Below are 24,832 nucleotides of genomic sequence, written 5' to 3'. Positions count from 1 at the left end.
GAAGTCAGGCTTTCTCCAGAACTATGTAGGATACATAGGAAACTGCAGGCTGGAGGAGAGGGGGAGAGAGCATTCTAGGATTCAAATCAGCAAGGGCAAAGATTCTAAGCCATGATAAACAAGTCACATGGAGACCAGTGGGGCAGAGTGTTCTAAGCAACAGGATAATGGAAGGGTAGATTGCATTCACATTTGGGATGATTTTACAAGTCCAATTGGGCACCTTGGAATGTATTTGTGGGTGGTAGGGAACCAGTGGGAGTGTTTTGTTGTGAATATTTTCGTTTATCTTTTTAATGATGATTATTACTGTTATAGACAAAATGCCCCACTGTGCAGTCAACCAAGACCTGAAGAACGGCAATAGGGTAGCTATGAGCTGAGCGTGTCGGCAGAAAGATGACAAAGAGGCTAATGAAAGAGACAGCTCATAGGCTTGGTGGCTGCTTAGATATTAATTATCTACTATATTCCAGGACAGTAGTAGGTACTGAGATTTTTAAAAGCCCCTCCTTTCATAGTCTTTACAACCTAACTGGGTGCATTCATTAGGCCATGTGAGGGGAAAGCAAGGCATTGTGGAAGCACACAGGAAGGCTCCTAACCCACATGTGAAGGGAGGAAAGACCCATGAGGAATGTGACACCATCTAACCCGGGTACTGAAGGTGAATCAGAAGCCCTTGGCGCTCTATCAGATCCCTTTTCTTTACCAGCAGGCGCCCCATCTCCCAGCTGCTGTGAGTTGGCTGCTGACAAAACTCACAGCTTCCCTCTTCTTGGAGGATATGCCCTCAGTCAAATGGGAGGCTATGCAATGCACCCCCACCCCCAAGCAATTTTGGCCAATAACAGACATATAGGTCAGCTCCCTCTGCTTTAAGGTGGACCAACTCTGCAGTGTAATTTGTGGTTCTTAGCTCTCCACCTCCAGAATCCAGGTGAAGCTCCTATCTAGGTGAGACAGAGAGCCCTTGGCCACCCAGCTTCTACTCTGTCCCCTGGCCACTCCTCCCCCTCTCCCTCTGTGGAGCTTTTCACTTCAGTAAAACCAAATCACCCCCACGGTTCCCTTCCTTCACCATGTTGGCTCCATGCCTCTGACTTTTCTTGGAATAAACTTCTCACCTTTCTTGGTCTGGCCAACTTATCCCAGGCATCACCTCCTTCAGGAAGCCTTCCTGGAATCTGGAGAAGGACCCTCAGAGATGCCTCCTCTGAGCTCCCATCAGTCCTACAACTCTGAGCACTTATACAGTTATCATATTTAAATTACTTGTTTTTAAACATAATTTCTTTTAAATTGAAGTATAGTTGATTTATAATATTATATTCATTTCAGGTGTACAGGATAGAGATTCGGTATTTTTACAGACTGCTGCTGTTGCTGCTAAGTCGCTTCAGTAGTGTTCCACTCTGTGCAACCCCACAGATGGAAGCCCACCAGGTTCCCCTGTCCCTGGGATTCTCCAGGCAAGAACACTGGAGTAGGTTGCCATTGCCTTCTCCATTTACAGACTAAACTCCATTAAAAGTTATTATAATAAAATTGTAATTCCCTGTGCTATACAACATATGGGCTTCCCTGGTGGCTCAGATGGTAAAGAGTCTGCCTGCAATGCAGGAGACCCGGTTGGATCCCTGAGTCACGAAGATCCCCTGGAGAAGGGAATAGCAATGCACTCCAGTATTCTTGCCTAGAGAATCCCGTGGACAGAGGAGCCTGGCAGGCTACAGTCCATGGGGTCGCAAAGAGTAAGACACAACTTAGCAACTGAACAACATACAACATATCGTTGTTGCTTAGCAATTTTATACATGGTGGTCTGTATCTCTTAATCCTCTAGCCCTATCTTGCCCCTCCTCCCTTCTGCCCACCCTCTGGTACCCACTGTGCTCATGTTCAGTCACTCAGTTGTGTCCAACTCTTTGTAACCCCATAGACTGTAGTCTGCCAGGCTCCTCTGTCCATGGGATTCTCCAGGCAAGAATACTGGAGTGGGTTGCCATTTCCTTCTCCAGGGGATCTTCCCAAGCCAGGGATGGAACCCATGTTTCCTCCATTGGCAGGCAGATTCTTTACCACTGAGCCACCAGGGAAGCCCTCTGGTACCCCATTGGTACCCACTAGTTTGTTTTCTGTATTGGTAAACCTGTTAAAATTACCTGTTCTCATGTCTGCCGCCCCTCATATTGTGCCAGCTAACTAAGGGCAGGTACTCTGTCATGTTCATTTTTGTTCTCCAATCTATGTCATGGTGTTTGACCCATGTCAAGGCCTCCACAAATGCCTGCTGACCCTGTAATGTCTCATTTCTCACCCCAGTGCAGGCGGATGCTAAAGTGGAGATGAGATATGTGGAAGGAAGATGGGCTGAGATGGTCCCATTGCTAAACCAGGCCACTAGCCCCTGGCAGCTTAATGGATATTGATCCTGGGGTTCTGGTCAGAGAGAAAGGGCCTCTTCCTGCAGCTCAGATCAAAGAATGGTACATGGAAGGGACCTTGAAAAACTCCTAAACCTATTGTCTTCTTACCTAACCTAGAGAAGTCCACAATCAGGTGGCTTAATCTAAAAGGAAAGGCTGTTGGCTTTCTTTGCTTTTGCTGGGAACACTGTCATGTCATCATGGAAACACTGATTATTGTCCACTGACACGAAACTCCCAGGCAGCAATGATATATGTCTTTGTTAAATATTAATACAACTAGGAAAAGGAATTATTAAGAAATATGGTTTGGGAGACTGAATCTTTGAAAACATGTGATCTAGCAGAGCCTCATAATAGTCAGACTTGGTACATATTATTTCAACATCCTGTAGAATCAGCACACAGGTCCATTCTGGGATCTGTGATTGCACTGAAGCAGGCACTGTACAGTGTACACTACAAAGCTTAGGGTCAAAGACACTCGCATGTACAAATCCCTGCTATTATCTATTCAAAGTCACCCTTGTAATTCACTATACTTCAAAAAAAAAAAAAAAAAAAACACAAGGAAAAAAGTCACCTATCCAGGAGCCCTCATGAAATGATTAAAAAAAAAAAAATAGCTACAGCTGTGTTTCACCCAGAGTAAAGGAAATGAACTGTTAGTGTGACCACAATAATGATGTAACATAATGCCATCCAGACTTTATTCTAGCCATGGCATTTGTTTTAATGATTTTGTAAATAGTTTTCATCTTGTATTTCAGAATCACTAAGGCGAGGAAGGGGTCAGGTGAATCTGCCTGCATCTAGTGAGAAAAACTCGACGTTTCACTAGGTATTTATAAATGTGAGTGTCTGCAAATTGTTGGGGCCATATCCCTCAGGAACGGCAAGGGACCACAGGATAAAAGGTTTCTGTAGTGATTTAAAAAAAAAAAAAAGAGTTTTCCTACTCCATCTCCACCTACTCCTTTCACAGATGAAAAAACAAAAAAGCACAAAAGAAACAAAGTGGTTTTCTCAAGGTTACTTAACTGGTTAGTGTTGGAGCTGCAATTGGAATCCAGAGTTATTAACTTAAGAGCCCAGAAGTATATTCACACTGCATAAATGATGACTAAGGCTGTCACCTGTAGAGGTGGGTTGAAGGAAATTCAACAGGAAACAATTATAGTGGGAGATAAGATATCATTGATGAAATTCCACATTGTGGACTATATCTGGCAGGTTTTTAATCACAGAATCAGCCTGCTGCCCCAAACCATCTGTACTGTTCATAAATCTACTCTCAAAAAAAATGCCTTCCTCATACAAGTGAGAATTATTTTTCTAGGTCATCTCCTGCTTTAGAATTTTTGGAGAGCTTACTGTTGCCAACTTCAGAGGAATCTTGATTTTTAACCTGCACTTATCAGATTCGTAATCCCTCTTGGTGCTATTTTTACCACATCTCTTAAAAGGAAGACCGATACCCTTGAGAATGGAAGTGGTAGTTGGCAGACATAATGGGCTCCATTTGGTTGTTTATTCATTTGTGAACTGGCTTATTTTTGGCAGTCTGGTGAATACGTAGGTTGAATGCTTTTGCTTTGCAACCTACATTTAATCTTACCAAGATACTGAACATGAATGATATATGAGAATAAAGTCCTCAGGGTAATGAATCCTATGCTGTACTGTTATGGTCCATGATTTACAAAGATAGATGGGATGTACAGTAAGAATGGAATAACTATCTTTCAAGACCCCCATATCAATTAAGTGACCCAGCCACTTATCTTAGTAGACAATCTGCCCACTCTTTACAGGGCTTTTACTATACATTGGATCCTTTTTAAATAGGCTGTATTTAATTTGGGACATTTCCAAAATTCAAGGATCCTGGGGTGCTTGAAGGATATCCAATGGCAATCAGTGCTAATGATCAAAGGGAATAGGAAATGAGAGTGTTGAGCATAACATGAAGAAATATCATTTCCAGAATGGTAAATAACTGCTGTTTTTCTTCAAGAAAAAGTTCAAAGCCAGAAAAAAAAAAGGACTCAAATGATCACTGGTGGGAATTAGCCTGGACATAATGTACAATGCCCTGGTGGTGGTACAAGCACACACAGGAGCCTTTGAAGTCCTCCCTTAAGTAAAAGTGGCAGGCAGAGAAAATCTAGCCAATGGACTAAGACTTCTATTATTTGTCATCTCAGACTGTACTGAAATAAAAAATGAAATTCCACTTGGATTAAAGAACGTTACATAGGTAAGGAGGGGAAAGGAAGTAATAAAAATCAGGTAACAAACTAAAGACAAATTAAATATATTTTAAAGCTGTATTCACTCATGGCATTGAAGCATAGCCTTGAAAATTAAATACACTGCTAATCAAAAATGTGCGTTATTTCGGTATTTTAAGTCTCTCCCCTGGCCAATAGACCAAAATTAATTGTTTTCCCTGAATTTAATTTATTTTGAATTGCATCTTCTCTAAGGCCTAATTAGTGGTATAATGGGGTTAAAAAGAAAGAAAGAAAGTGAAAAGATGGGGTCTGATAAGTTTCTAGGCTCAATTCCAGAGAGTTCACTCCAAATGGCTTCTCATTTCTCTAGACTTTTCATTAGGTGATAATGGAAACTGTCATTTGAAGATGAATTACAAAACAGTCCATCTTAAACCTTACTGTGCATACAAATTGACTAGGGACCTTGTTGAAATGTGGATTGGGATTCACTGGGGCTGGGGTGGGGCCTGAGATTCTCGATATCCAACAAGTGTCCAGGTGGCCCATGCCACTGGTCCAGGGACCACGTTTTGAACTGTGAGGTTCCAGACCTGCACTGTCCCATGAAGCCCCTGAGCACCTGCAACATGGCTAGTCTGAATCAGGATGGGTTGTAAGTCTAACATATACACGGGATTTCAAAGACAATATTTCAAAACAGTGAAATCCTACTAGATTTTTAAATTGGCTGCATGTTGAAATAACATTTGGGGTGTACTGAAAGTGTTAGTCACTCAGTCGTGTTCAACTCTTTGCGACCCCATGGACCATAGCCTGCCAGGCTTCTCTGGCCATGGAATTTCCCAGGCAAGAAATATAGGAATGGGTTGCCGTTTCCTACTCCAGGGGATCTTCCTGACCCAGGGATCGAACTCCGGTCTCTTGCATTGCAGGCAGATTCTTTACTGTCTGAGCTACCAGGGAAGCCCCTTGGGGTATACTGGGGTATATCTATTATGAAAATTAATTTCACCTGTTTCTGTGGTTTTACTGGGGCTACTAAACAGTTATTTCATTTGTGGCTCATATTATATTTTATTGGAGAACACTAGTTTAATTTGTATGCAAATAGATACTGATCATTTATATTTTAAACACAGGATCATTTCTAGAGATCTTTAACTGATGGAGACTTTTCTGCCTTTGAAAAGTTTCCTCTTGACCTTTTCACCTCCTGTGGTAATGGTGTAAGGTGAGAAAGACCCTCACTTCTCAGAAAAGGCATGTGTGTTTGGCTAAGCCCGCTGAAAGGCAAAGTTTTCAGATAAGAATGGGAATGAGACCTGGGGCGCCGTGGCACCAATGCACCAGTTCATTCTCCCTCTCGATGGCCTCGCCGAGCTCAGGGGGCCAGTTGCAGTTCTGTTCCTGCTCCATAAGGAAGTCCACGCTCTGCCACACCAGCTCCTGGTCCGAGGGCTTGAGGTGCTCATGGTAAGAAAGAAGCATCTGGAGGATGGACGATAGGCCATGAGCTGCTCCTATACAGACAAGAGAAGCATTGTTAATTCAATTGGGAAGAGGACCAGTTTGAAGTTAATCCATTAATATTAAAAACTTGAAGATGTCAGTGGCTGAATCCTGTTTCCCTGTGCACAGGTACTACTGGCAGTGATTGTATAAGCTGTTCAACTTCCAGCAAAAATAGGCCAATGAATTCACAATCAAGAATAAAGTATTTTAGTCTTTGGTGAAATTCCCTGGTGGATCAGTGGTAAAGAATCCACCTGCCAATGCAGGAGACCTGGGTTTGATCCCTGGGTCAGGAAGATCCCCTGGAGAAGGGAAGGGCTACCCACTCTAGTATTCTTGCCTGGGAAATCTCATGGACAGAGGAGTCTGGTGGGCTACAGTCCATGGGGTGGGTCGCATAGAGTCAGACATGACTGACTGACTCTCACACACACATACATTGTTAAAACAGTTACCTTTCTGACAGGTAGACTCTGAAAATAAATATGAAATTATGCTTTGAAGTATCCATCAATATTTATTTTCAAATGGCTTTTTAAAAGGTTCCCAGTGATAGTGATGACCTGTGTAAAAGCGGCTATTAGAGACTGCCTTCCTCCTCCAGGCCTTGGCCAACACCTTCACTCACCCAAGTATTCGGTTCCATAGTAAGAATACATCAGCGGGAATGGCTTCCTCTTTTTCATGGCATACTGTTTCCCAGAGTCCAGGATGGCCTGACAAATTGATTTGATCTGGGCTGGGGTCAGCACCTGAGTAAGGAAATCAAGAAGCAGAAGTAAAGTCAGGATCTTCATTATTCCTCTGACACCAGATTTTCTTGCTTAAATAGTCCATCAGCATAAAACCCCCACACTCCTCTTCTTTGTAAATAAGCTCAGCCCACCACACCTTTTTTTTTTAAACCACTGATTCTCTCTCTGCTGTCAAGTTTATCTCCCCTCTTTAGAAAATTTGCTGTTCTGATGGCAAACACAAATCTTTACTGCTATAGGCTTTTGTAAAAGGCAAAGACCACCTTACAGCTGTTATGTCATTAATCCTTGTCACAAGAACAAGCAGTTGCTCAGAAAAGAACAAAGACTGGTCCTAAGTGACCGTGCTTAACAAAGCTGTTACTCCTGATATATGGCATGGGTCTGGCTCAGACAATGGGCCTTCAGTTTGTGTCATTTTGATTGTGCTTATAAAGCCACAATTCTATGACAACTGCTACACGACAGACTCAATAGAGCCTGCTTTTGCAGTCTCGGAAGGGCTTCCTAGGTGCCCGCCAAGGCAGGAGACACGAGAGACATGGGTTCTATCCCCACGTGGGGAAGATCTCCTGGAGGAGGAAATGGCAACTCGTTCAAGTATTCTTGCCTGGAGACTCCCATGGACAGAGGAGCCTGGTGGGCTATAGTCCATAGCGTTGCAAAGAGTGAGACGCATCTGAGCACAGCACAGTAGAGCAGAAGGAAACCAAAGTCCAGTAAGGACCAATACAAAAGAACTTTCACTATCAAAATGACTCTGGGCACTTCCCTTTGGTCCAGCGGTTAAGATTCCCTGCTTCCACTGCAAGGGGCAGGGGTTCCAGCCCTGGTTGGGGAATGAAGATCCCACATCAAAAACAAAATGACTGAATAGAGAATGGCCAAAAGGCAATGCATGACATGCCGTCTCCCATATTTTATTCAATTTCCCCACTGTAAGTTTGAGGGCTATAGAGATTAAAATGTTCTCAAGCCTACAAAGCATCACTGCAATTATTAGGGTTCCGCTCAGGTATGCAATGTTCTCTGCCACCCACTCAGCCTCAGGGCTGACTGGATACTCCCTCTGGCATCCTCTCATGTCCCCGTTACTCTTGGCACAGCACCCACTGTGTTCTTTCTCTCTTTCTCTCTAGTGGATGATCAGATGCAAAGACCCTGACGTCTCATCATTTTGGTATCCTTGGTTCCTAATGCTGAGCCTGAGGGGGCCTTTGGTAACTGATGAGTGAGTAAGAGCCAGGTGTACTGGCATGAAAAGCAGAGTCCTCCCTCTCCTCTTTCCTTTACTCCACCCCGCCCACCCCCCAGCCATTTCCCCTTCCTTCCGAAATTATTTCTTAAGCCCTTAGCATCACATGGCAGGAAAGCCTGTCCCAGATGCTGGAGACATAACAGTAAACAGGATGACAAGACCTTTACTCTCATGAAACCAACCTTCAGAAAAGGCAAACCTATGTAAGAAAAGTACTAGTCAGAGTAACCAAAAAAAAAAAAAGAAAAATCACCTACAGTTCAGCCTTGGCCTGAATGAATGAATCTGGGATCAAGTCTATTGGATTTTGTTTTTTCTCTAAAGACTCACACATCAAATTTTCCTATGTGGTATCTGCCATCTGACTCACCCAATCTTTAGAAATAACTAATGATTTCTTAAATCATGATTTACCCAACATTAGAAGGGGCTGATTTACCCAACATTAGAAGGGGCTTCCCAGGTGGCGCTAGTGGTAAAGAACCCACCTGCCAATGCAGGAGACTAAGAGACACAGTTTAGATTCCAGGGTTGGGGAGATCCCTGGAGAAGGAAATGGCAACTCACTCCAATATTCTTGCCTAGAGAATCCCCAGGACAGAGGATCCTGGTGGACTATGGTCCATAGGGTCGCAAAGAGTCAGACATGACTGAAGTAACTTAGCATCCATGCATGCACAGAAGGGCAAACTATAATCCAGGATTTGGCCTCTTCAAATCTAGCATTTAATTTGGAAAAATAATTACATAAAAAGGAAGTTGTTCATTAATTTGCCAATTAACATTACTGAGCTACTAGTCCAGTGAGGCCCTCTATTAAGTATTGTGGGGGAACTTTAGAAAGCCTGGGAAACATTTTTTTTAGACAAAAGTCTATAATAGAGCAATTAAAGTTCACAAGCCCACCTCACGTCAGAATGACCATCATCAAAAAGTCTGCAAATAACAAATGCTGGAGAGGGTGTGGAGAAAAGGGAACCAACCCTCTTAGACAGTTGGTGGAATATAAATTGGTGTAGCCACTATGGAGAACAGCATGGAGGTTCCTTCAGAAACTCAAAATAGAAATACCATATATGTCTGGAGAAAACTCTAATTTGAAAAGATACATGCACCCTAATGTTCACAGCAGCACTGTTTACGACAGCCAAGACAAGGAAGCAACCTAAATGTTTATTGGCAGAGGAATGTATAAAGAAGATGTGGTTTATATATATAATGAAATATTTATCAGCCATAAAAAAATGAAGCAATGTCATTTGCAGCAACATGGATGGACCTAGAGATTATCATACTAAGTGAAGAAAGTCAGACAGAGAAAAACAAATATCATATGATATAATTTATATGTGCAATCTAAAAAATGACATAAATGAACTTATTTACAAAACAGAAATGGACTCACTGACAGAGTAAACAAACTTATTGTTACCAAAGGGGAAAGGGGGGGCAGATGAATTAGGAATTTGGGATTAACAGATATATATTACTATATATAAAATAGATAACCAACAAGGATCTACTGTATAGCACAAGGAACTATCTTCAGTATTTTTTAATAACCTATAAGAGAAAATAATCTGAAAAAAGGAATACATATATATATAAAATATAACTGAATCACTTTGCTGTACATCTGAAACATTGTAAAACAACTTAAATTTTTTCTTTAATTAAAGAAGAAAAGTTCATGAGCCCAGGCAGGCGTGGAAAGAAGCTGTAGTGCAGAGCATGTAACACATCAGCTTCATTAAGACTTTGGGGCCCCATTTTCCATTTAGTTGCTCAGAAACAATTACAGGTATGCCATGAGTTTCAACTTAAATTTCTCTTTTTATTAGGTACCTATCTTTGCCTCTTGGGTTTACTCCTTCCTAACATTCCCAAAGACCTATCTTCCGACACCTTCCCACCATCATTTCAAGGCTTAGCCCCAGGTCTTTCCTTAGCTGAATAGCCCATTTCTCTTATATTTTCCACTCTGCATCTATCAAATTGCTACCAAAATTTCAATTTGCCACTAAAAACATCTTTCTCTGTGCCTTTATTGGCATCAACTGATCTCACATTTGGTCTGACTCTACCTAATATCTTGCATTATCAGTCTCATATCAACCCCACCATCCTGGCTCACTCTCAGAAACTTGCCAAGAGCCTCAAAAGGCATGAACTTAAAAGGAGTCTATTCTGGTACCATCCATACTTCCCTGGGAATATATTTGGCTCTTCACCTGAACTAAGGTCCTGTTTGCCTCTTCTGGTCTTGAATCCATACAACAGAGACAGTTTTTGTGACAGGAAAAGGCCACTGGAGTTTCAGGGTATGTACTCATTTGAATGACCTAAGTTTTCCCTATTTGACTTCTGTGCCGATAACTGAAAACTGGATTACTTTTTCCTCCGTTGAACATATATTCATGTCTCCTTTTCCTCCACCTGCTTGTTTTTCTTTTTTTTCCTCTATTTTTTGACCACACAGTGCCGCATAGGAGATCTTAGTTCTCTGACCAGGGATTGAACCTTCATCCCCTGCAGTGAAAGTGTGGTGTCCTAACCACACTGGACCACCAAGGGAAGTCCCATCCACCTGCTTGTTTTTAACCTAGGAAAAAAAAATTAACTTTGGTTCTATGTGGTGCCCTCTCTTTTCCTTTCCACCCCTAATCCACAGCTCCCAATAGAGAATGAGTTTATAAAATATTGCAAAACCTCCCCGGTCATGCATCATGTCTGGGCGGTTTCCTCTTATCTCTCAGAAACACTGTGAAAAACAAAGAGAAACGGCGCTTGTTGGGCTGGATAAAGACCAGTTATGCGTGCAGTTCTTTATCGCTGGGAACAGGCAAGACCTACCCTTGGCTTTATTGATCAGCAAATAAAAAGTGAAGAGTGCTCATGAAAAGTGTGCGGAGGAGACCATCGAGGAAGAGGGTCCTGGTCTCACCGTCATTTCCCCCAAAGCACAGTACATTAGGAAGGAAGGAGATGACATGGTGGGGGGGGTGGGGGTGGACAGTGGCTGCTTCATGTTCTCTCATAGGTCTGCCCTCTCCAATATCCCTTCAGGTCCCACTCCCAGCTCAGAGTAACACATAAGCACACATACCACGAAGAAGACGGCCTCCCAGCTTCTGAAACCTGCTGAAGCCTTAGGAATGAGGAAACAGCATTTCCACTGGGGGGAAAGGAGTGACTGCGGGTGGCAGAGAGGGGCTCCCTGCCCATTAGGCCTTTATCAGAACACACCCAAATTCCCTCTCCTGTATTTGTAGCATATAATAATGTTATTTGCGTACTGATGTTTTGGATGGATTTGGTTCTCTTTTCTAATTATTATTATTATTTTTTACTATAGTTGATTTCCAGTGTTGTGTTAATTTCTGCTGTATAGCAAAGGGACTCAGTTATATACATATATACATTCTTTTTATATTGTTTTCCATTACAGTAATCACAGGATATTGAACATAGTTCCCTGTGCTACCACAGTAGGACTTTGCTGATTATCCATTCTGTATGTGGTTGTTTGCATTTGCTAATCCCACACTCCCAGTCCACCCTCCCGCAACCCAGCCCTGCCTTGGCAACCACAAGTCTGTTGTCTATGTCCGTGAGTCTCTGTTTCAAAGACACGTTCATTTGTAACACATTTTAGATTCTACATATAAGTGACACCAGATGGTATTTGGATTTGGTTCTTTAAATAAATTTTTTACACTGAATTGAAATAAATTAAGATATGTCAAACATGCAACGCAAGTCTCTGGTGGTTTGGTGTAAATAGTTGGATTAGTTTAGCTGATTGCCTTCGCTGGTCCTTGAACAGAGGTGTCTGTTGTGAAAGAGTCCTATGGGGCTGGGCTGTGAGCATGAAGAGATGAGAGCACAATAAAGCTCATGCTATGTTGCTTGGCCCCAACCTAAAGGTCGAGCTCTGATGCAACCACCTCCCTACTGAGGATACATGATCTTTCTTAAGGAAATAAACAAAATGGGCTAAGCCACAGAAAGCCTGCCTCACCACAGACCCCTTTTCAGAGTGAAGTGTCCTGCCCACAGGCCCTCTGAAGTGGCGGTCTTTGCTAGCTTACTAGCAACCACGGCCAGCATGAGCAAGCAACAGTCCAAAATGCCCCGAGTAAGTGACTGCCCAGCCAGATGGAATGCAAAAGGTCACTCCAATATCATGCCAAACACACATGTAACAGAGCAAGAATCTAACGCAGTTAATGTCAGGTTAGCTGACATGTGGTGATTTCCTTCAGCAATGTATTTCACCCACTCCTTTGCCCCACCATTCCGGTGGTAGCACAAATTTCTGCTTCAAGAAAGAAAAAAGCCATTTGATGATCAATGAACACAAAAATGACTTTTTTTTAGGTTTAAAAAAAATTTATTGGAGTAGAGTTGATTTACAATGTCATGTTAGTTTCAAGTATACAGCAAAGTGATTTGATTATACATATACATATATTCATTCTTTGTTTTAATTTTTTTTTTTTTTTTTTTTTTTTTTTTTTGCTACACTGCTCGGCACATGGCATCTTAGCTCCCTGGCAAGGGAGAACCCACATCCCCTGCACTGGAAGTGTGGAGTCTTAACTACTGGACCGCCAGGGAAGTCCCCCTCTTCCTTCTTTTTATGATACCCATGGAGATAATAGCTCTGAGGAAAAACGGCTTTTGAGTTATTAAGATCCTGGGTATTTTAGTACTTAAAGCTGATAAGATAAACAACAGACTTGAAGGCTATATAGAGTCAGGATGGAGCTAAAGCTGTTCAAGGCGGGCAGAGGTGACATGGAATAGAAACCAGGAAGTTGAAAGTCAGTGTGGAGTTCCTGCTGTCCTAGCTCCACTCCCTTGCAATAGGCATTACGAAAGATCCTATAATCTCCTGAAAAGGTTTGGAAAATTATAGGTAGTTAGGATGTATGCCCCCCTCCCACCTGGAATTTGGGGAGATGGCAGACTCAGAGATGTGGCTCTTGTCTCAGGGTCCAGACCCTGAGATACTGCTACATAGCATGTCCACAAGAGAGACAGAAGCAATGCCAAGTTTCCTGTGGGTATCATGGTGGAGCAGAAAAACATCCCATATCCAAAAAAGTAACTTTTTCTAACAAAATTCCCTGTCCAAATTTAGAAGTTAGGGATTTTTTTTGGTACAAAGTCAAAATACAAACAAATGATTAGAGGCCTCTTTCAGGCTTTGATTCAGTTGAAAGCCACTAAGTTACAGATAAGAGCCAGGCCTGAACAAAATTCCCTGTCCAAATATAGAAGTTAGGGATTTTTTTTGGTACAAAGTCAAAATACAAACAAATGGTTAGAGGCCTCTTTCAGGCTTTGATTCAGTTGAAAGCCACTAAGTTACAGATAAGAGCCAGGCCTGAACAAAATTCCCTGTCCAAATTTAGAAGTTAGGGATTTTTTTTGGTACAAAGTCAAAATACAAACAAATGGTTAGAGGCCTCTTTCAGGCTTTGATTCAGTTGAAAGCCACTAAGTTACAGATAAGAGCCAGGCCTGCAGGAAATCTCTGGAGTGGGTGGAGATGTATGTAAGGTGTTGAGAAGACAAAAACTTATAGGAGTTTCTTTCATGCAGAAGAAGCGTAAAGAGATAAGGTACAGCTAAGGGAGGCAGGCTTTCCTGGTGGTGCAGTGGTAAAGAATCTGCCTGCCAATGCAGGAGACATGGGTTTGATCCTTGGTTCAGGAAGACCCTTGGAGAAGGAAATGGCAACCCACTCCAGTGTTCTTGCCTGGAGAATTCCATGGACAGAGGAGCTTGGTGGGCTACAGTCTATGGGGTCGCACAGAGTTGGACATGACTCAGCAACTGAGCATGCACAACTAAGGGAAGGCTTTCAAACAGGAAACAGATACTGATGAATCAGACAATTTACATTATGTGCTTGGCCTGTGCTGGGCACTTTGAGAGAAGATATATTTTTCTTTCTTTTTTTGATGTGGACCATTGTTTAAAGTCTTTATTGAACTTGTTGCAGTATTGCTTCTGTTTTATGTTTTGGTTTTTTGATTGTGAGGCATGTGAGATCTTGGCTCCTTGATTAGGGATTGAGCCAGCACCCCCTGCAATGGAAGCCGAAATCTTAACCACTGGCCCACCAGGGAAGTCCCAAGACAAGATATAATCTCAATAAATAGACTTAACATCTGAATCATTTAAATAGTGAAATATTTTGCATTTGTTTAAATTCTCAAAGTCATGATCTATAGGGGTAAGGTGGAGGGAGAGAATATTGAGGGCTTCACAGAGAGAAAGGGATACGAGCTAAGCTTTGAAGTACAGTTAGGAAGTGAATAAATGAAAGGAGATGGGGGGAGGGAGAGAAGGTATTTTAAGTGGTGGGATGGAGAAAACCCTGTGTATTACTGCCAGGCTTCTCAAATTGCAGTGTGCACACAGATTACCTGGTGCTCTTGTTAAAATGCAGATTCTGATTCCGTGAGTCCGGGATGGGACCAGGACTCTATAGTTCTAACAAGCTCCCAGGCGAGGTTGCTGACCTCACCTAGACCACACCTGAAGCAGGAAGGGGTTATGGGAGCAGGGAGGCTGGCTGCAGGAGAGAATTTCTCTTGAAAAGGGTGAGAACTTAGATGGAAGGAACTGTAGAAAGTTCCCAAAGAACGTTCCAGGAAGCAAGAGTGTGCCCCAGAGGCAAGAACACTGCAGCTGTAATTTCAAAGACCAGAACCCAGGAAAGAGAAGCGATAACAATGGTAAATTCTCTTCCATTTTGCCATGTGGAGGAAAAGTCCCTCCAAAATCTGCAAACCCCAGTGGGGAGCTCTCTTAGCCAATGTGGCCAGGTTTGTTATTTAACTTAATTAGTCTCCAAATAGAGCGCGTGTGCTGGTGCAGAAGCAGCAAGTCCCTTGCATCTAGTTTTCCTGATGCTCTATGACCATTATTATGCTGGGCAATGAGGAACCAGAGGCAGGTTACTCTAGTTAATGATTATCTTCCAATCATCAAAGGGATTCAGCAGGGAATTTCACTTACAAATATTTGGTCCTAGACACCGTTTCAAACTTGTTTCTTTTCCCTTCTCATGTTGAGACACCCAAGCCAGGAAAACACTGGGAACCAGAAAAGCAAAACAGGTTTTACCCCATTCCTGCAGACTGACTGCCAGTTTGAAACATTTATTATAAGTACCTGGTAACCCAATCTGCAGCAAGTGTCACTAGATGATTTTGTTCTGTTTCCTCCAAGAGATGAAATGTCTCAGAGCCTGAGCTGCCTTTTCTACAAAAATAGGCTCACAATGATTTGCCCCTTCTACCCCCTCAGGTGACAGTGAGACCTGTTTTAAAAAAGCAGTTCCCATTTGGGGTTAGTAGATGCAAACTGGTATATATAGAATGGATAAATAACAAGATTCTACTGTATAGCACAGAGAACTATACTCAATATCCTGTGATAGACCAGAATGGAAAAGAATTTGAAAAAGAATGTGTATGTATATACAGATATATATATATATATAAAGTAAATATATATATTATATATATATATATAAAGTGGAGTCACTTTCTGTACAGCAGAAATTAACACAACACTGTAAATCAACTATACTTTACATTTTTATAAAAGCAAAAAAAAAAAGCAGTTCCAATTAGCAAATTCCGATTTTATTAAGCTTACAATTGTATCTAGCTCTAGGTCATAGTGAATATCAGCCTTAGTCAATCGTATCAGTTGTCCCCACTGTCCCTGGCCAGATATTCAGTTCTCAGCAGTCCGTGAAGCTAGAGTTGGCTATGTGACTTCATTTTGATCAATGGGGAAATCTGCTGAGGTGGGAGCTTCCTGGAAAGCTTTTTTGGCGCCTTGAATGTTTATGTGAGGCCTGGAGCTATAGCAGCCATTTTGCATCCTGAAGCAATAAGCTTGTGGATGACATGCCAACATTCAAAGAACAATAGACGAGAAAGATCCTGGGGGTTTTGGACATCATTGGGCATCTGTACCACAACCAGGACCACCTATCTCCTAAGTCTTTTGTTATGAGAGAAAAAGTATTTCCTTTCTTAAAGTCATTGTTCATTGGATTACTTACAAACTCACATCAACTGGGCAGCCATAAAGTGCCAATCTAACAGCACTGCTAACATTCATTTCCCTGTAAAGCAATTTTTGCCCACATACTCCTCTGTTTCCATGGAAACCTCTAGCTCCGGAGCTCTTTATAGTGAAACTGACTGCCTGAGTGGACAAATTCAAATGCAGTTTTTAGTGCTGGCAGTACTCACAAGGTTGTGATTGATTTTTCTTGTTAAGTGCTATCCTAGAGCCCAAAGACAAAGCCTAGCAAACACACTGTCACCTTGCTGCTGCTGCCCTGTGTGACCACCCGACTTGTTGCACTTATCTTGCTCCAGGTCAGGGACAGGGGACACTATTGAAGCTGCCCCAGGACAGTAGATCCTCAAACCCTCAAAGTTGATGTGGGGAGACAGTGAGGAGACTTGTGGGAACCTCAGAAACAAGTTCTGTGAAGCAATCACCTTCTACACCAGGAACCACTGTCACCTCAACTTAAGTAACTGTATTATGTACTATCTGCCCTGTCACTTGAGAGAGAGCTATTCATGAAAATGGTCCTAGAAGAACAGTATCTGAACCATTTGTGACATTTTAAGGCTTAATAACTCTTTTGCCTAGATATTTTGGACAGAATAAGCTGAAAGGGTTTCTTTTCCATGGGCCTGTGGGAATGACAGGTGCCTTGAAGGTCCGAGTTGGGGAGAGAAGGCAGAGATGCTTTAAAACAGTTTAAATCTTTTAGTCTTCTTTTTCCCCCAATACCTTAAAATACATTTTTAATAAATGTGTTCCTAGGGTCTAAAGGAAGCTAAGGCCATAAATGGTACCTTTTCTGCATGCAAAATAAAACCAAAAGGTATTGGGGCGGTGGGGTGGATTGGATGACCATGGTGGGGAAATTTGGAATTTTTGGTTTTGTGATTATATGGCCCTGAGTGAGTGATGTAACCTCTCTGCTTGCACAGTCTTCGTTGGTAAAATGAGGTAGCTGGGGCTGCCCTGGTGGCTCAGAGGTAAAGAGTCCACCTGCCAGTTCAGGAGACACGGGTTTGATTCCTGCTCCAGAGACTCCACATGCCATGAAGCAGGTAAACTGGCGTGCTCTAGAGCCCGGGGTCCACAACCACTGAAGCCAGAGTGCCTAGAGTCTGTGATCCACAGCAAGAGAAGCCACCGAAATGAAAAGGCCGTGCACTGCAACTAGAGAGTACCCCTGGCTCGCTGCAACTAGAGAAAAGCTTGCACAGCAATGAAGACCCAGCATAGCCAACAATTAAAAAAAATTTTTTTTAATTTAAAAAATGAGGTAGCTGACCAAATAAGTTCCTGGGGCCTATCTGGTTCCTGACAGTTTATAAATATGCATCTAACTTTCCTTCTTTCCCATGTATCATTGAAGCACTGGGAGGAATTCTCTGCATGATCGTGTTTGAAGTGGTTCCATCATGGTGACACACTGTGCTTTCAGACACTTTGAAGGGAAAATGATTCTGGTTTCTTGTTTTCTGGTATCTTTTCAGAAACAGTTTTAGCCAGGGATCTTTAGGAAAGCTATATCCTAAGATTCCAAAAGAATCCCTTTCTATATAAACAACACATTAAAAAGGGAGATTTGGGTGAGATGTATGGAAAGAGTAACATGGAAACTTCAATTACCATAGGTAAAATAGATAGCCAATGGGAATTTGCTGTATGACTCAGGGAACTCAATCCGGGGGTCTGGAACAACCTAGAGGGGTGGGATGGGGAGGAAGGTGGGAGGGAGAGGGAGGGGACATGGGTGTACCTATGGCTGATTTGTGTTGATGTTTGGCAGAAGCCAACACAATACTGTAAAGCAGTTATTCTTCAATTTAAAAAAATTTAAAAAAAATTAGAAAAAGAGATCTGGGGTGACTTGGGCATGCAAGTATGCTGGAGGGAGCTGCCAGCCCTCCCACCTCTTTAGGGGCCAGGAAGCCAGGATGAACACAAGCATCTCTGTGGCTGCTTTCAATTTTCATTTTAGGGCCGGGGGAAGGAGGAGGAGGAAGAATGAATCTCAGGAGGGCCTGGTTCTGAGGCTGAAGACGAGAGGAGAGTCAAGTATTAGATTGACACCTTTACCCTGTTAAGTACACTCCCCAGAGCCACCTCCTTAGATTTCAGCATCTGCAAATTCCACATGGTTGCTGTGCAATGAACACAGCTAGGGGCTCCATCCTGGTCCTTACAAAGGCTTGGGGATAGTAAACCACCAGGATGTATAACCAGTACTAAGCAAAGCAGGATTTATAACCTTGTAAGTTAGTAAGGTCTTTGTCATACAAACCATTTATCCTGTAAATATTTATGGAGCCCTACACTTGGAGAACATCTGTCAACAAAAGAGAGAAAAATCCCTGCCATTGTGGAGATGACATTTCACTTTGAATACATGCATACTATGCTCCATATTTTATTACCCCCAATATGTCTTGTGCAGCCACTCTCCATCATTTGTTATTATTTTAATGGGGCTGTCTTTAGAAAGAAATCAATGTTAAGTAAATTGTGTGCCTCATCTCAGGTTGCCTGGGGAACATTTTAACAGGAGATGAAATCCATTCATAGGTTCCAATGTTCAATGGAGGGTAATCACCAAAAGTGTAAGTATGGACACAGGAGAGAAATGGCCAGCTGGCCAGTTGCTGTAGCAGATAATTCCCAGGAAATGTTTAAAAACAGAGGCCCCGCTCTATACTAAGACTGTAAAGGAGGTAGAACTGAACACTTATCTTTCTTTTTTTTTTTTCTGGAAAAAAAAAAAAAAAGGTCCACTCAGGATGCTGGGGCACAGACACTTCTCTACAGGGCTTTGCATTGCAAATCCAGCATGATTTAGTATTGCAAATATCACAGGTGGTTAGAACAAGGAACTCAGCTTAATCTTATCTGGTTCACTTAAGCTGGGCTGTTTTTATTCCTGGTCACAGAGTAGACTCTTAATTATAAGCTTAATGCCAGGTATGTCTCTGTAAATATCTTTCATTGGTTGTAACACAAAATATTACTGACCATTTACCAATTATTCTGCCAATGCAGGAGAAGCAAGAGACATGGGTTCAATTCCTGGGTCTGGAAGATCCCCTGGAGATGGAAATGGCAACCCACTCCAGTATTCTTGCCTGAAAAATATCATGTACAGAGGAGCCTAGTGGGCTACAGTCCATGGGGTCGCAAAGAGTTGGACACAACTGAGCATGCACACACACACACAAAAGCATGCATCTCCAGGATACTAAAAGAGCAGCTCAATGTTTAATATGTGAAGCATGAAGATGTATTAAATATAGAATTACTAGCCTGGTGCAAATGTAATTGCGGTTTCAGATAGTGAATTTTAAATCATTGTAACTAGGCTCAAAATTGCACTCATCTCACATGCTAGTAAAGTAATGCTCAAAATTCTCCAAGCCATGCTTCAGCAATATGTGAACCGTGAACTTCCAGATGTTCAAGCTGGTTTTAGAAAAGGCAGAGGAACCAGAGATCAAATTGCCAACATCCGCTGGATCATCGAAAAAGCAAGAGAGTTCCAGAAAAATATCTATTTCTGCTTTATTGACTATGCCAAAGCCTTTGACTGTGTGCATCACAATAAACTGTGGAAAATTCTGAAGGAGATGGGAATACCAGACCACCTGACCTGCCTCTCGAGAAACCTGTATGCAGGTCAGGAAGCAACAGTTAGAACTGGACATGGAACAACAGACTGGTTCCAAATAGGAAAAGGAGAAAGTCAAGGCTGTATATTGTCACCCTGCTTATTTAACTTATATGCAGAGGACATCATGAGAAATGCTGGGCTGGAGGAAGCACAAGCTGGAATCAAGATTGTTGGGAGAAATATCAATAACCTCAGATATGCAGATGACACCACCCTTATGGCAGAAAGTGAAGAAGAACTAAAGAGCCTCCTGATGAAAGTGAAAGAGGAGAGTGAAAAGGTTGGCTTAAAGCTCAACATTCAGAAAACGAAGATCATGGCATCTGGTCCCATCACTTCTTGGGAAATAGATGGGGAAACAGTGGAAACAGTGTCAGACTTTATTTTTTTGAGCTCCAAAATCACTGCAAATGGTGACTGCAGCCATGAAATTACAAGACGCTTACTCCTTGGAAGGAAAGTTATGACCAACCTAGATAGCATATTCAAAAGCAGAGACATTACTTTGCCAGCAAAGGTCCGTTGAGTCAAGGCTATGGTTTTTCCTGTGGTCATGTATAGATGTGAGAGTTGGACTGTGAAGAAGGCTGAGCGCCGAAGAATTGATGCTTTTGAACTGTGGTGTTGGAGAAGTGCTCCCTTGTGGGCAGACGAATTGCATAAAGTAGCACATTACCTCTGGGCTGATGCAGTGCCAGGCCAAGGCTTTGTGACCAAAACACAGAGGCTGGGTTTCACGTCCCTTGCCCTTCTGACCAGATGCCCTTGTGTAGGCAACCTTGACAATCACAGGGCTGCCCAGTTTTCTGGAAGGAAACCAGAGATCTGGGAGCAGCCAAGCATGAAAAAGGACTCACAGTTGAATCCAGAAAGTTGCCAGACCCCAGGCAGTGTTGTCTCTTTTGGTGACACAGGTCTCTGCCTCTGTCACCTTCTACAGACCCATTTTCTCGACTTCTCTATGGCTGAAGGTCACCTCCACCACACCATAATACACAACAGCTTCCAAGGTTTATAATGTCCCTCAGTTTCAGTCATACTTGAGGATCACCTAGAACCACTGAAACCTAATGTTGAATTCCTGAGAGAAAATCTGATTGGCTCACTCTTGGTCAGGTGCATTTACCCTGAATGCATCAATATGAGTGCAAAAACCCACCCAGGTAGGGAGTGGGATGGTGTTTCATAAAGAACAAGGATTATTTCGAGCTAAGCAGACTTCTCCCAAAGTCTACTACACTAACTATTAGAAAACTTGACAACCCAGTGGCTTAATCCAATAAAAGGTTATTTTTTTCCTTAAATTTCACACAAGACTAAGAAAGACCCTTCTTCATGCCCTTCTTCACCAACCTAGCGCTGTTGGTATCTTCCATGCAAAGGACCTTGATGCTCAGACAAAATGTGTTAACGAACAGCTAGACTGTTAGTTCTATCATTCGATAAGTAAACTGTTCAATACCTTGATTTATTTTGCTTTGTAAAAGTTGAAGTATAGTTTACATATAGAAAAATGTATAAATCTTAAGTGCATAGTTCAGTGATTTCACTGTCAAATATGCATTAAAAAAATAGTCTATAAGTAGCTGACTGCTGGCTGATACTGTTTACTTGTGATGTCAGAGCCAGGATGTCACAATTCTCTCTTCCTTCCCTCATTTTGGCCCATGGGCACAAAATGGCTGCTGTAACTCCAGGTGTCATGTTTACATTCAAGGCAGGAAGAAATGGGGAAGGGCAGCACCAGTCACGCCCGTTTTCTCAGGAGAGCAAAATGCTTCCCCAAACTTCAAGCGGACTTCTATTGACATGTCATTAGCTAGTACTGTTTGATATAGCCACCCTGACAGAGAGGTTGGAAAACCAAATAATTATCTGAGAACATCGCTATGCCAAACAAGATTAGGCTTCTGTTAGTAAAGACAACGTGGAAAATGAGTATTTGGGAGGTAGCAGACAGTGTTTGCCACCAGACAGAACCATAAGAACCCACCTTTTCTGAAAAATTTATGTTAGTCATTCACGACTATGTCCAAACACAGGTGATGGAAAGCACTCTTAATTCCTTTTAAAAAAAATCCATTGCCTCTCGTCACACACTAAGCCACTCAATTTTGCACTGCACCACCTAGGATCCTTCGGCTAGGGTTTGCATTCTCTCTCAAAAGCTGTCAGGGAGGAAACTGGTCAGGGCAGGTTTATCAGCTCCCAGTCTAATGGTCCAAGTGCTATACAAATGCCTTTTTGGTACCAAAAGACAATACAGGATTTTAGGAAGCATGATCAAAAGAGCTCTGCTTTCTCTAATTATACTGCTATTTCAGAAGTGATCTCAAAGGTATTTCAATATATGCAAATAGATCCTATTCCCTTTTAAAATCTGTTCTGTAGTAGAAGCAGGTGTAGGAGTTGAGGGGAGAGGGAATAGCCAACCATAGGCAGGCTCACCTTTCAAAGGCAGGGGTGGGACTAGATGGCTCCTGGGCATCCCTACATGCACAATATTGATATTGTGCTTTCTAAATCAGTCTCTTCAAATCATGAGGGGCATTTCCAAGAAACAAATGTAGATTAGCATTACCTTTTAACTGAGAGATGATGTATTCTATGAGGTGAGAAAAAGGCCATGGAAAAGGACAAAGTGTACCTACCCATGTGGTAAGCCATGGTAAGTGAAGAAATTCTAATCTTCTAGCTGATTTTAACATACAAATAAAATCATCTTCAAAGACAATGGCACTGCTTTTTATATTTAAATATGTAGTTATCATATATACATTTAATGACAAAAGTGGGGGAGAACCATGTTAATGGGGGGAGATTTTGTTTAGATAGTTGTTCATAAAACCTAGGTTCTTGTTATTTTTGAATACTTACATATGTTAATCTTGTTCTTACTTCAACTCATATCCTAACCTCAAAGTGGAAGGAAAAGAATAAATGTTGGGGATTAATTTATAAACCAATATGAGGAAGAATCCTAAAAGTCTACAGATGGAAACTGAAATAATTATCTGTGATTCCCTGGGCAAATTACTTTTGCTGTGTGGATCTCAGTTTTTTCACCCATGAAATGGAGACATTAAAGAGCCTTAAAAGCCCTTTCTTGCTCTAAATTCACTTTGTTAAAGAAGTTTACTAAGGTCAGAGTTTGCTCTGGTGGTTTCAAGTCTTCAAGTTCCCAAGATCCCCAGACTACCCTAGTCTGACATTTCTTCACTTAATTCTGTAAAGTTCCCCAGTATTCTGTTAATGTAACCCACTTTCAATTTTTTATTTTTGTAAATGATTAGTATAGAATTCCAAAGGATTATAAGAGTGGTACAAAATTTCCCATATACCATTTACCCATAGTCATCTTTTGTTAACATTTGCTTTACCGTTGCTTATTTTCAAAGGGGGGATTTTAGAGTAAGTTGCAGACATGATGCTCCTTTACCCAAAAATTGTTGTTGTTTAGTTGCTAATTCATGTCTGACTCTTCCCTACCCAGGGATCGAACCCATGTTTCCTGAATTGGTGGTAGATTCTTTACCACTGAGCCACCAGGGAAGCCATCACCCTAAAATACTTCAGTGTATATTTCTTATAAACAAGGACATTCTCTTACCTAACTACAGTGTAACTATAAAAAATCGGGAAGTTTAATATTGATGCAGTATTATTATGTAATCTATAGTCTATATTTACAATTCCCCAATAATCCCAATAATGCCCCTGAAAGATATATCTATATATTTCTATCTATCTATCCATCTTTCTATCTGGACTTCCCTGGTGGCTTAGCAGTAAAGAATCTGCCTGCCAATGCAGGAGATGTGGGTTTGATCTCTGAGTTGGGAAGATCTCCTGGCGAAGGAAGTGGCAACCCACTCCAGTATTATTCCCTGGAAAATTTCATGGACAGAGGAGCCTGGCGGGCTATAGTCATGGGGTCACAAAAAGAGTTGGATACGACTGAATGACTAAACAACAACTATATGTATATATACATACTCACACACACATATATATACATACATAAATACATATATGCTGTGTTTTCTGTTACAGGATCCAATTCAAAATCACACATTGGACTTAGTTGTCACACCCTTTAGACTTCATTAGTCTGTAACAGATTCTCAGCCTTTCTTTGTCTTTGACATTTTGGAAAAATATGGACAATTTATTTCATAGGATGCCCCTCCGTTTGGATATGTACAATGTTCCTCACAATCAGATTATAGTTATGCATTTGGGTAGAAAGCTCCCAGAAGTGATGTCATATTCGACCCATACAGGTGCCCATATTCCCCCTTTTAAAGTTAAGCTACTTCAACCTGAATTTCTGTCATCTAGACTTTTTAAAGTTATGACTAATTTACAGCTTGAGTTGCTAAAGATCCCCCAGGTTCTTTGAACATCATCTCCACAGTAAGGTGTCATCACTTAAGGCCTGGCTATATCCCAGTTGGAAAGCACCAGAACTTAGGAGTTTGGGCCAAAGCAGAACAGCTATTAAATAGACTCTGAGAGTCAATGAGTCAGCTGAGTGGGTGGAGAGCAGACAGGTAGGTCCCGGAAGTCAGAGCCCACTGAGGTCAAAGCGCCAGTCAAAAAGGATCGTAAATACTGATTGCAGGGCAGGGTTACAGGTTCACTGCCTGGCTTTATAAAGCTGATGGGTGGAGCCAGCCCACCAGCTCCGGGGGTGTTAGTCACAGACCGTAGAGGCGGGCAAGAGTAAGGTGTTTCTGGCTTTGGCAGTTCCTAAGGTGCCCGTACTCTCTCACATACCTCAGGCGTGGCATTACACTGAGACTTCCCATTACCCCAGACCAATGCTTCTCACATTTTGATATGTATCTGGATGCCTGTGGATCTTG

The 24,832-nt window shown here is 42.0% G+C and overlaps 1 protein-coding gene across 1 annotated transcript in view; it reads right to left on the bottom strand.

The window, feature by feature from the left end:
* Positions 1-24,832, bottom strand: part of LANCL3 (LanC like 3) — a 121,481-nt gene that overhangs the window by 18,255 nt on the left and 78,394 nt on the right. Inside the window, exons 2-3 of the mRNA XM_006066431.4 lie at positions 6,810-6,933; positions 5,992-6,189 (exon numbers count right to left, since the gene is read on the bottom strand). Of these exons, the coding sequence (XP_006066493.1) occupies positions 5,992-6,189; positions 6,810-6,933 (322 nt within the window). The remainder of the gene's footprint in view (positions 1-5,991; positions 6,190-6,809; positions 6,934-24,832) is intronic.

The sequence above is a fragment of the Bubalus bubalis genome, chromosome X, assembly GCF_019923935.1.
Source record: "Bubalus bubalis isolate 160015118507 breed Murrah chromosome X, NDDB_SH_1, whole genome shotgun sequence".
Lineage (NCBI taxonomy): Eukaryota > Metazoa > Chordata > Mammalia > Artiodactyla > Bovidae > Bubalus > Bubalus bubalis.
Note: the sequence above shows the minus strand (reverse complement) of the source record. Positions and strands in the feature narration are given on the sequence as shown.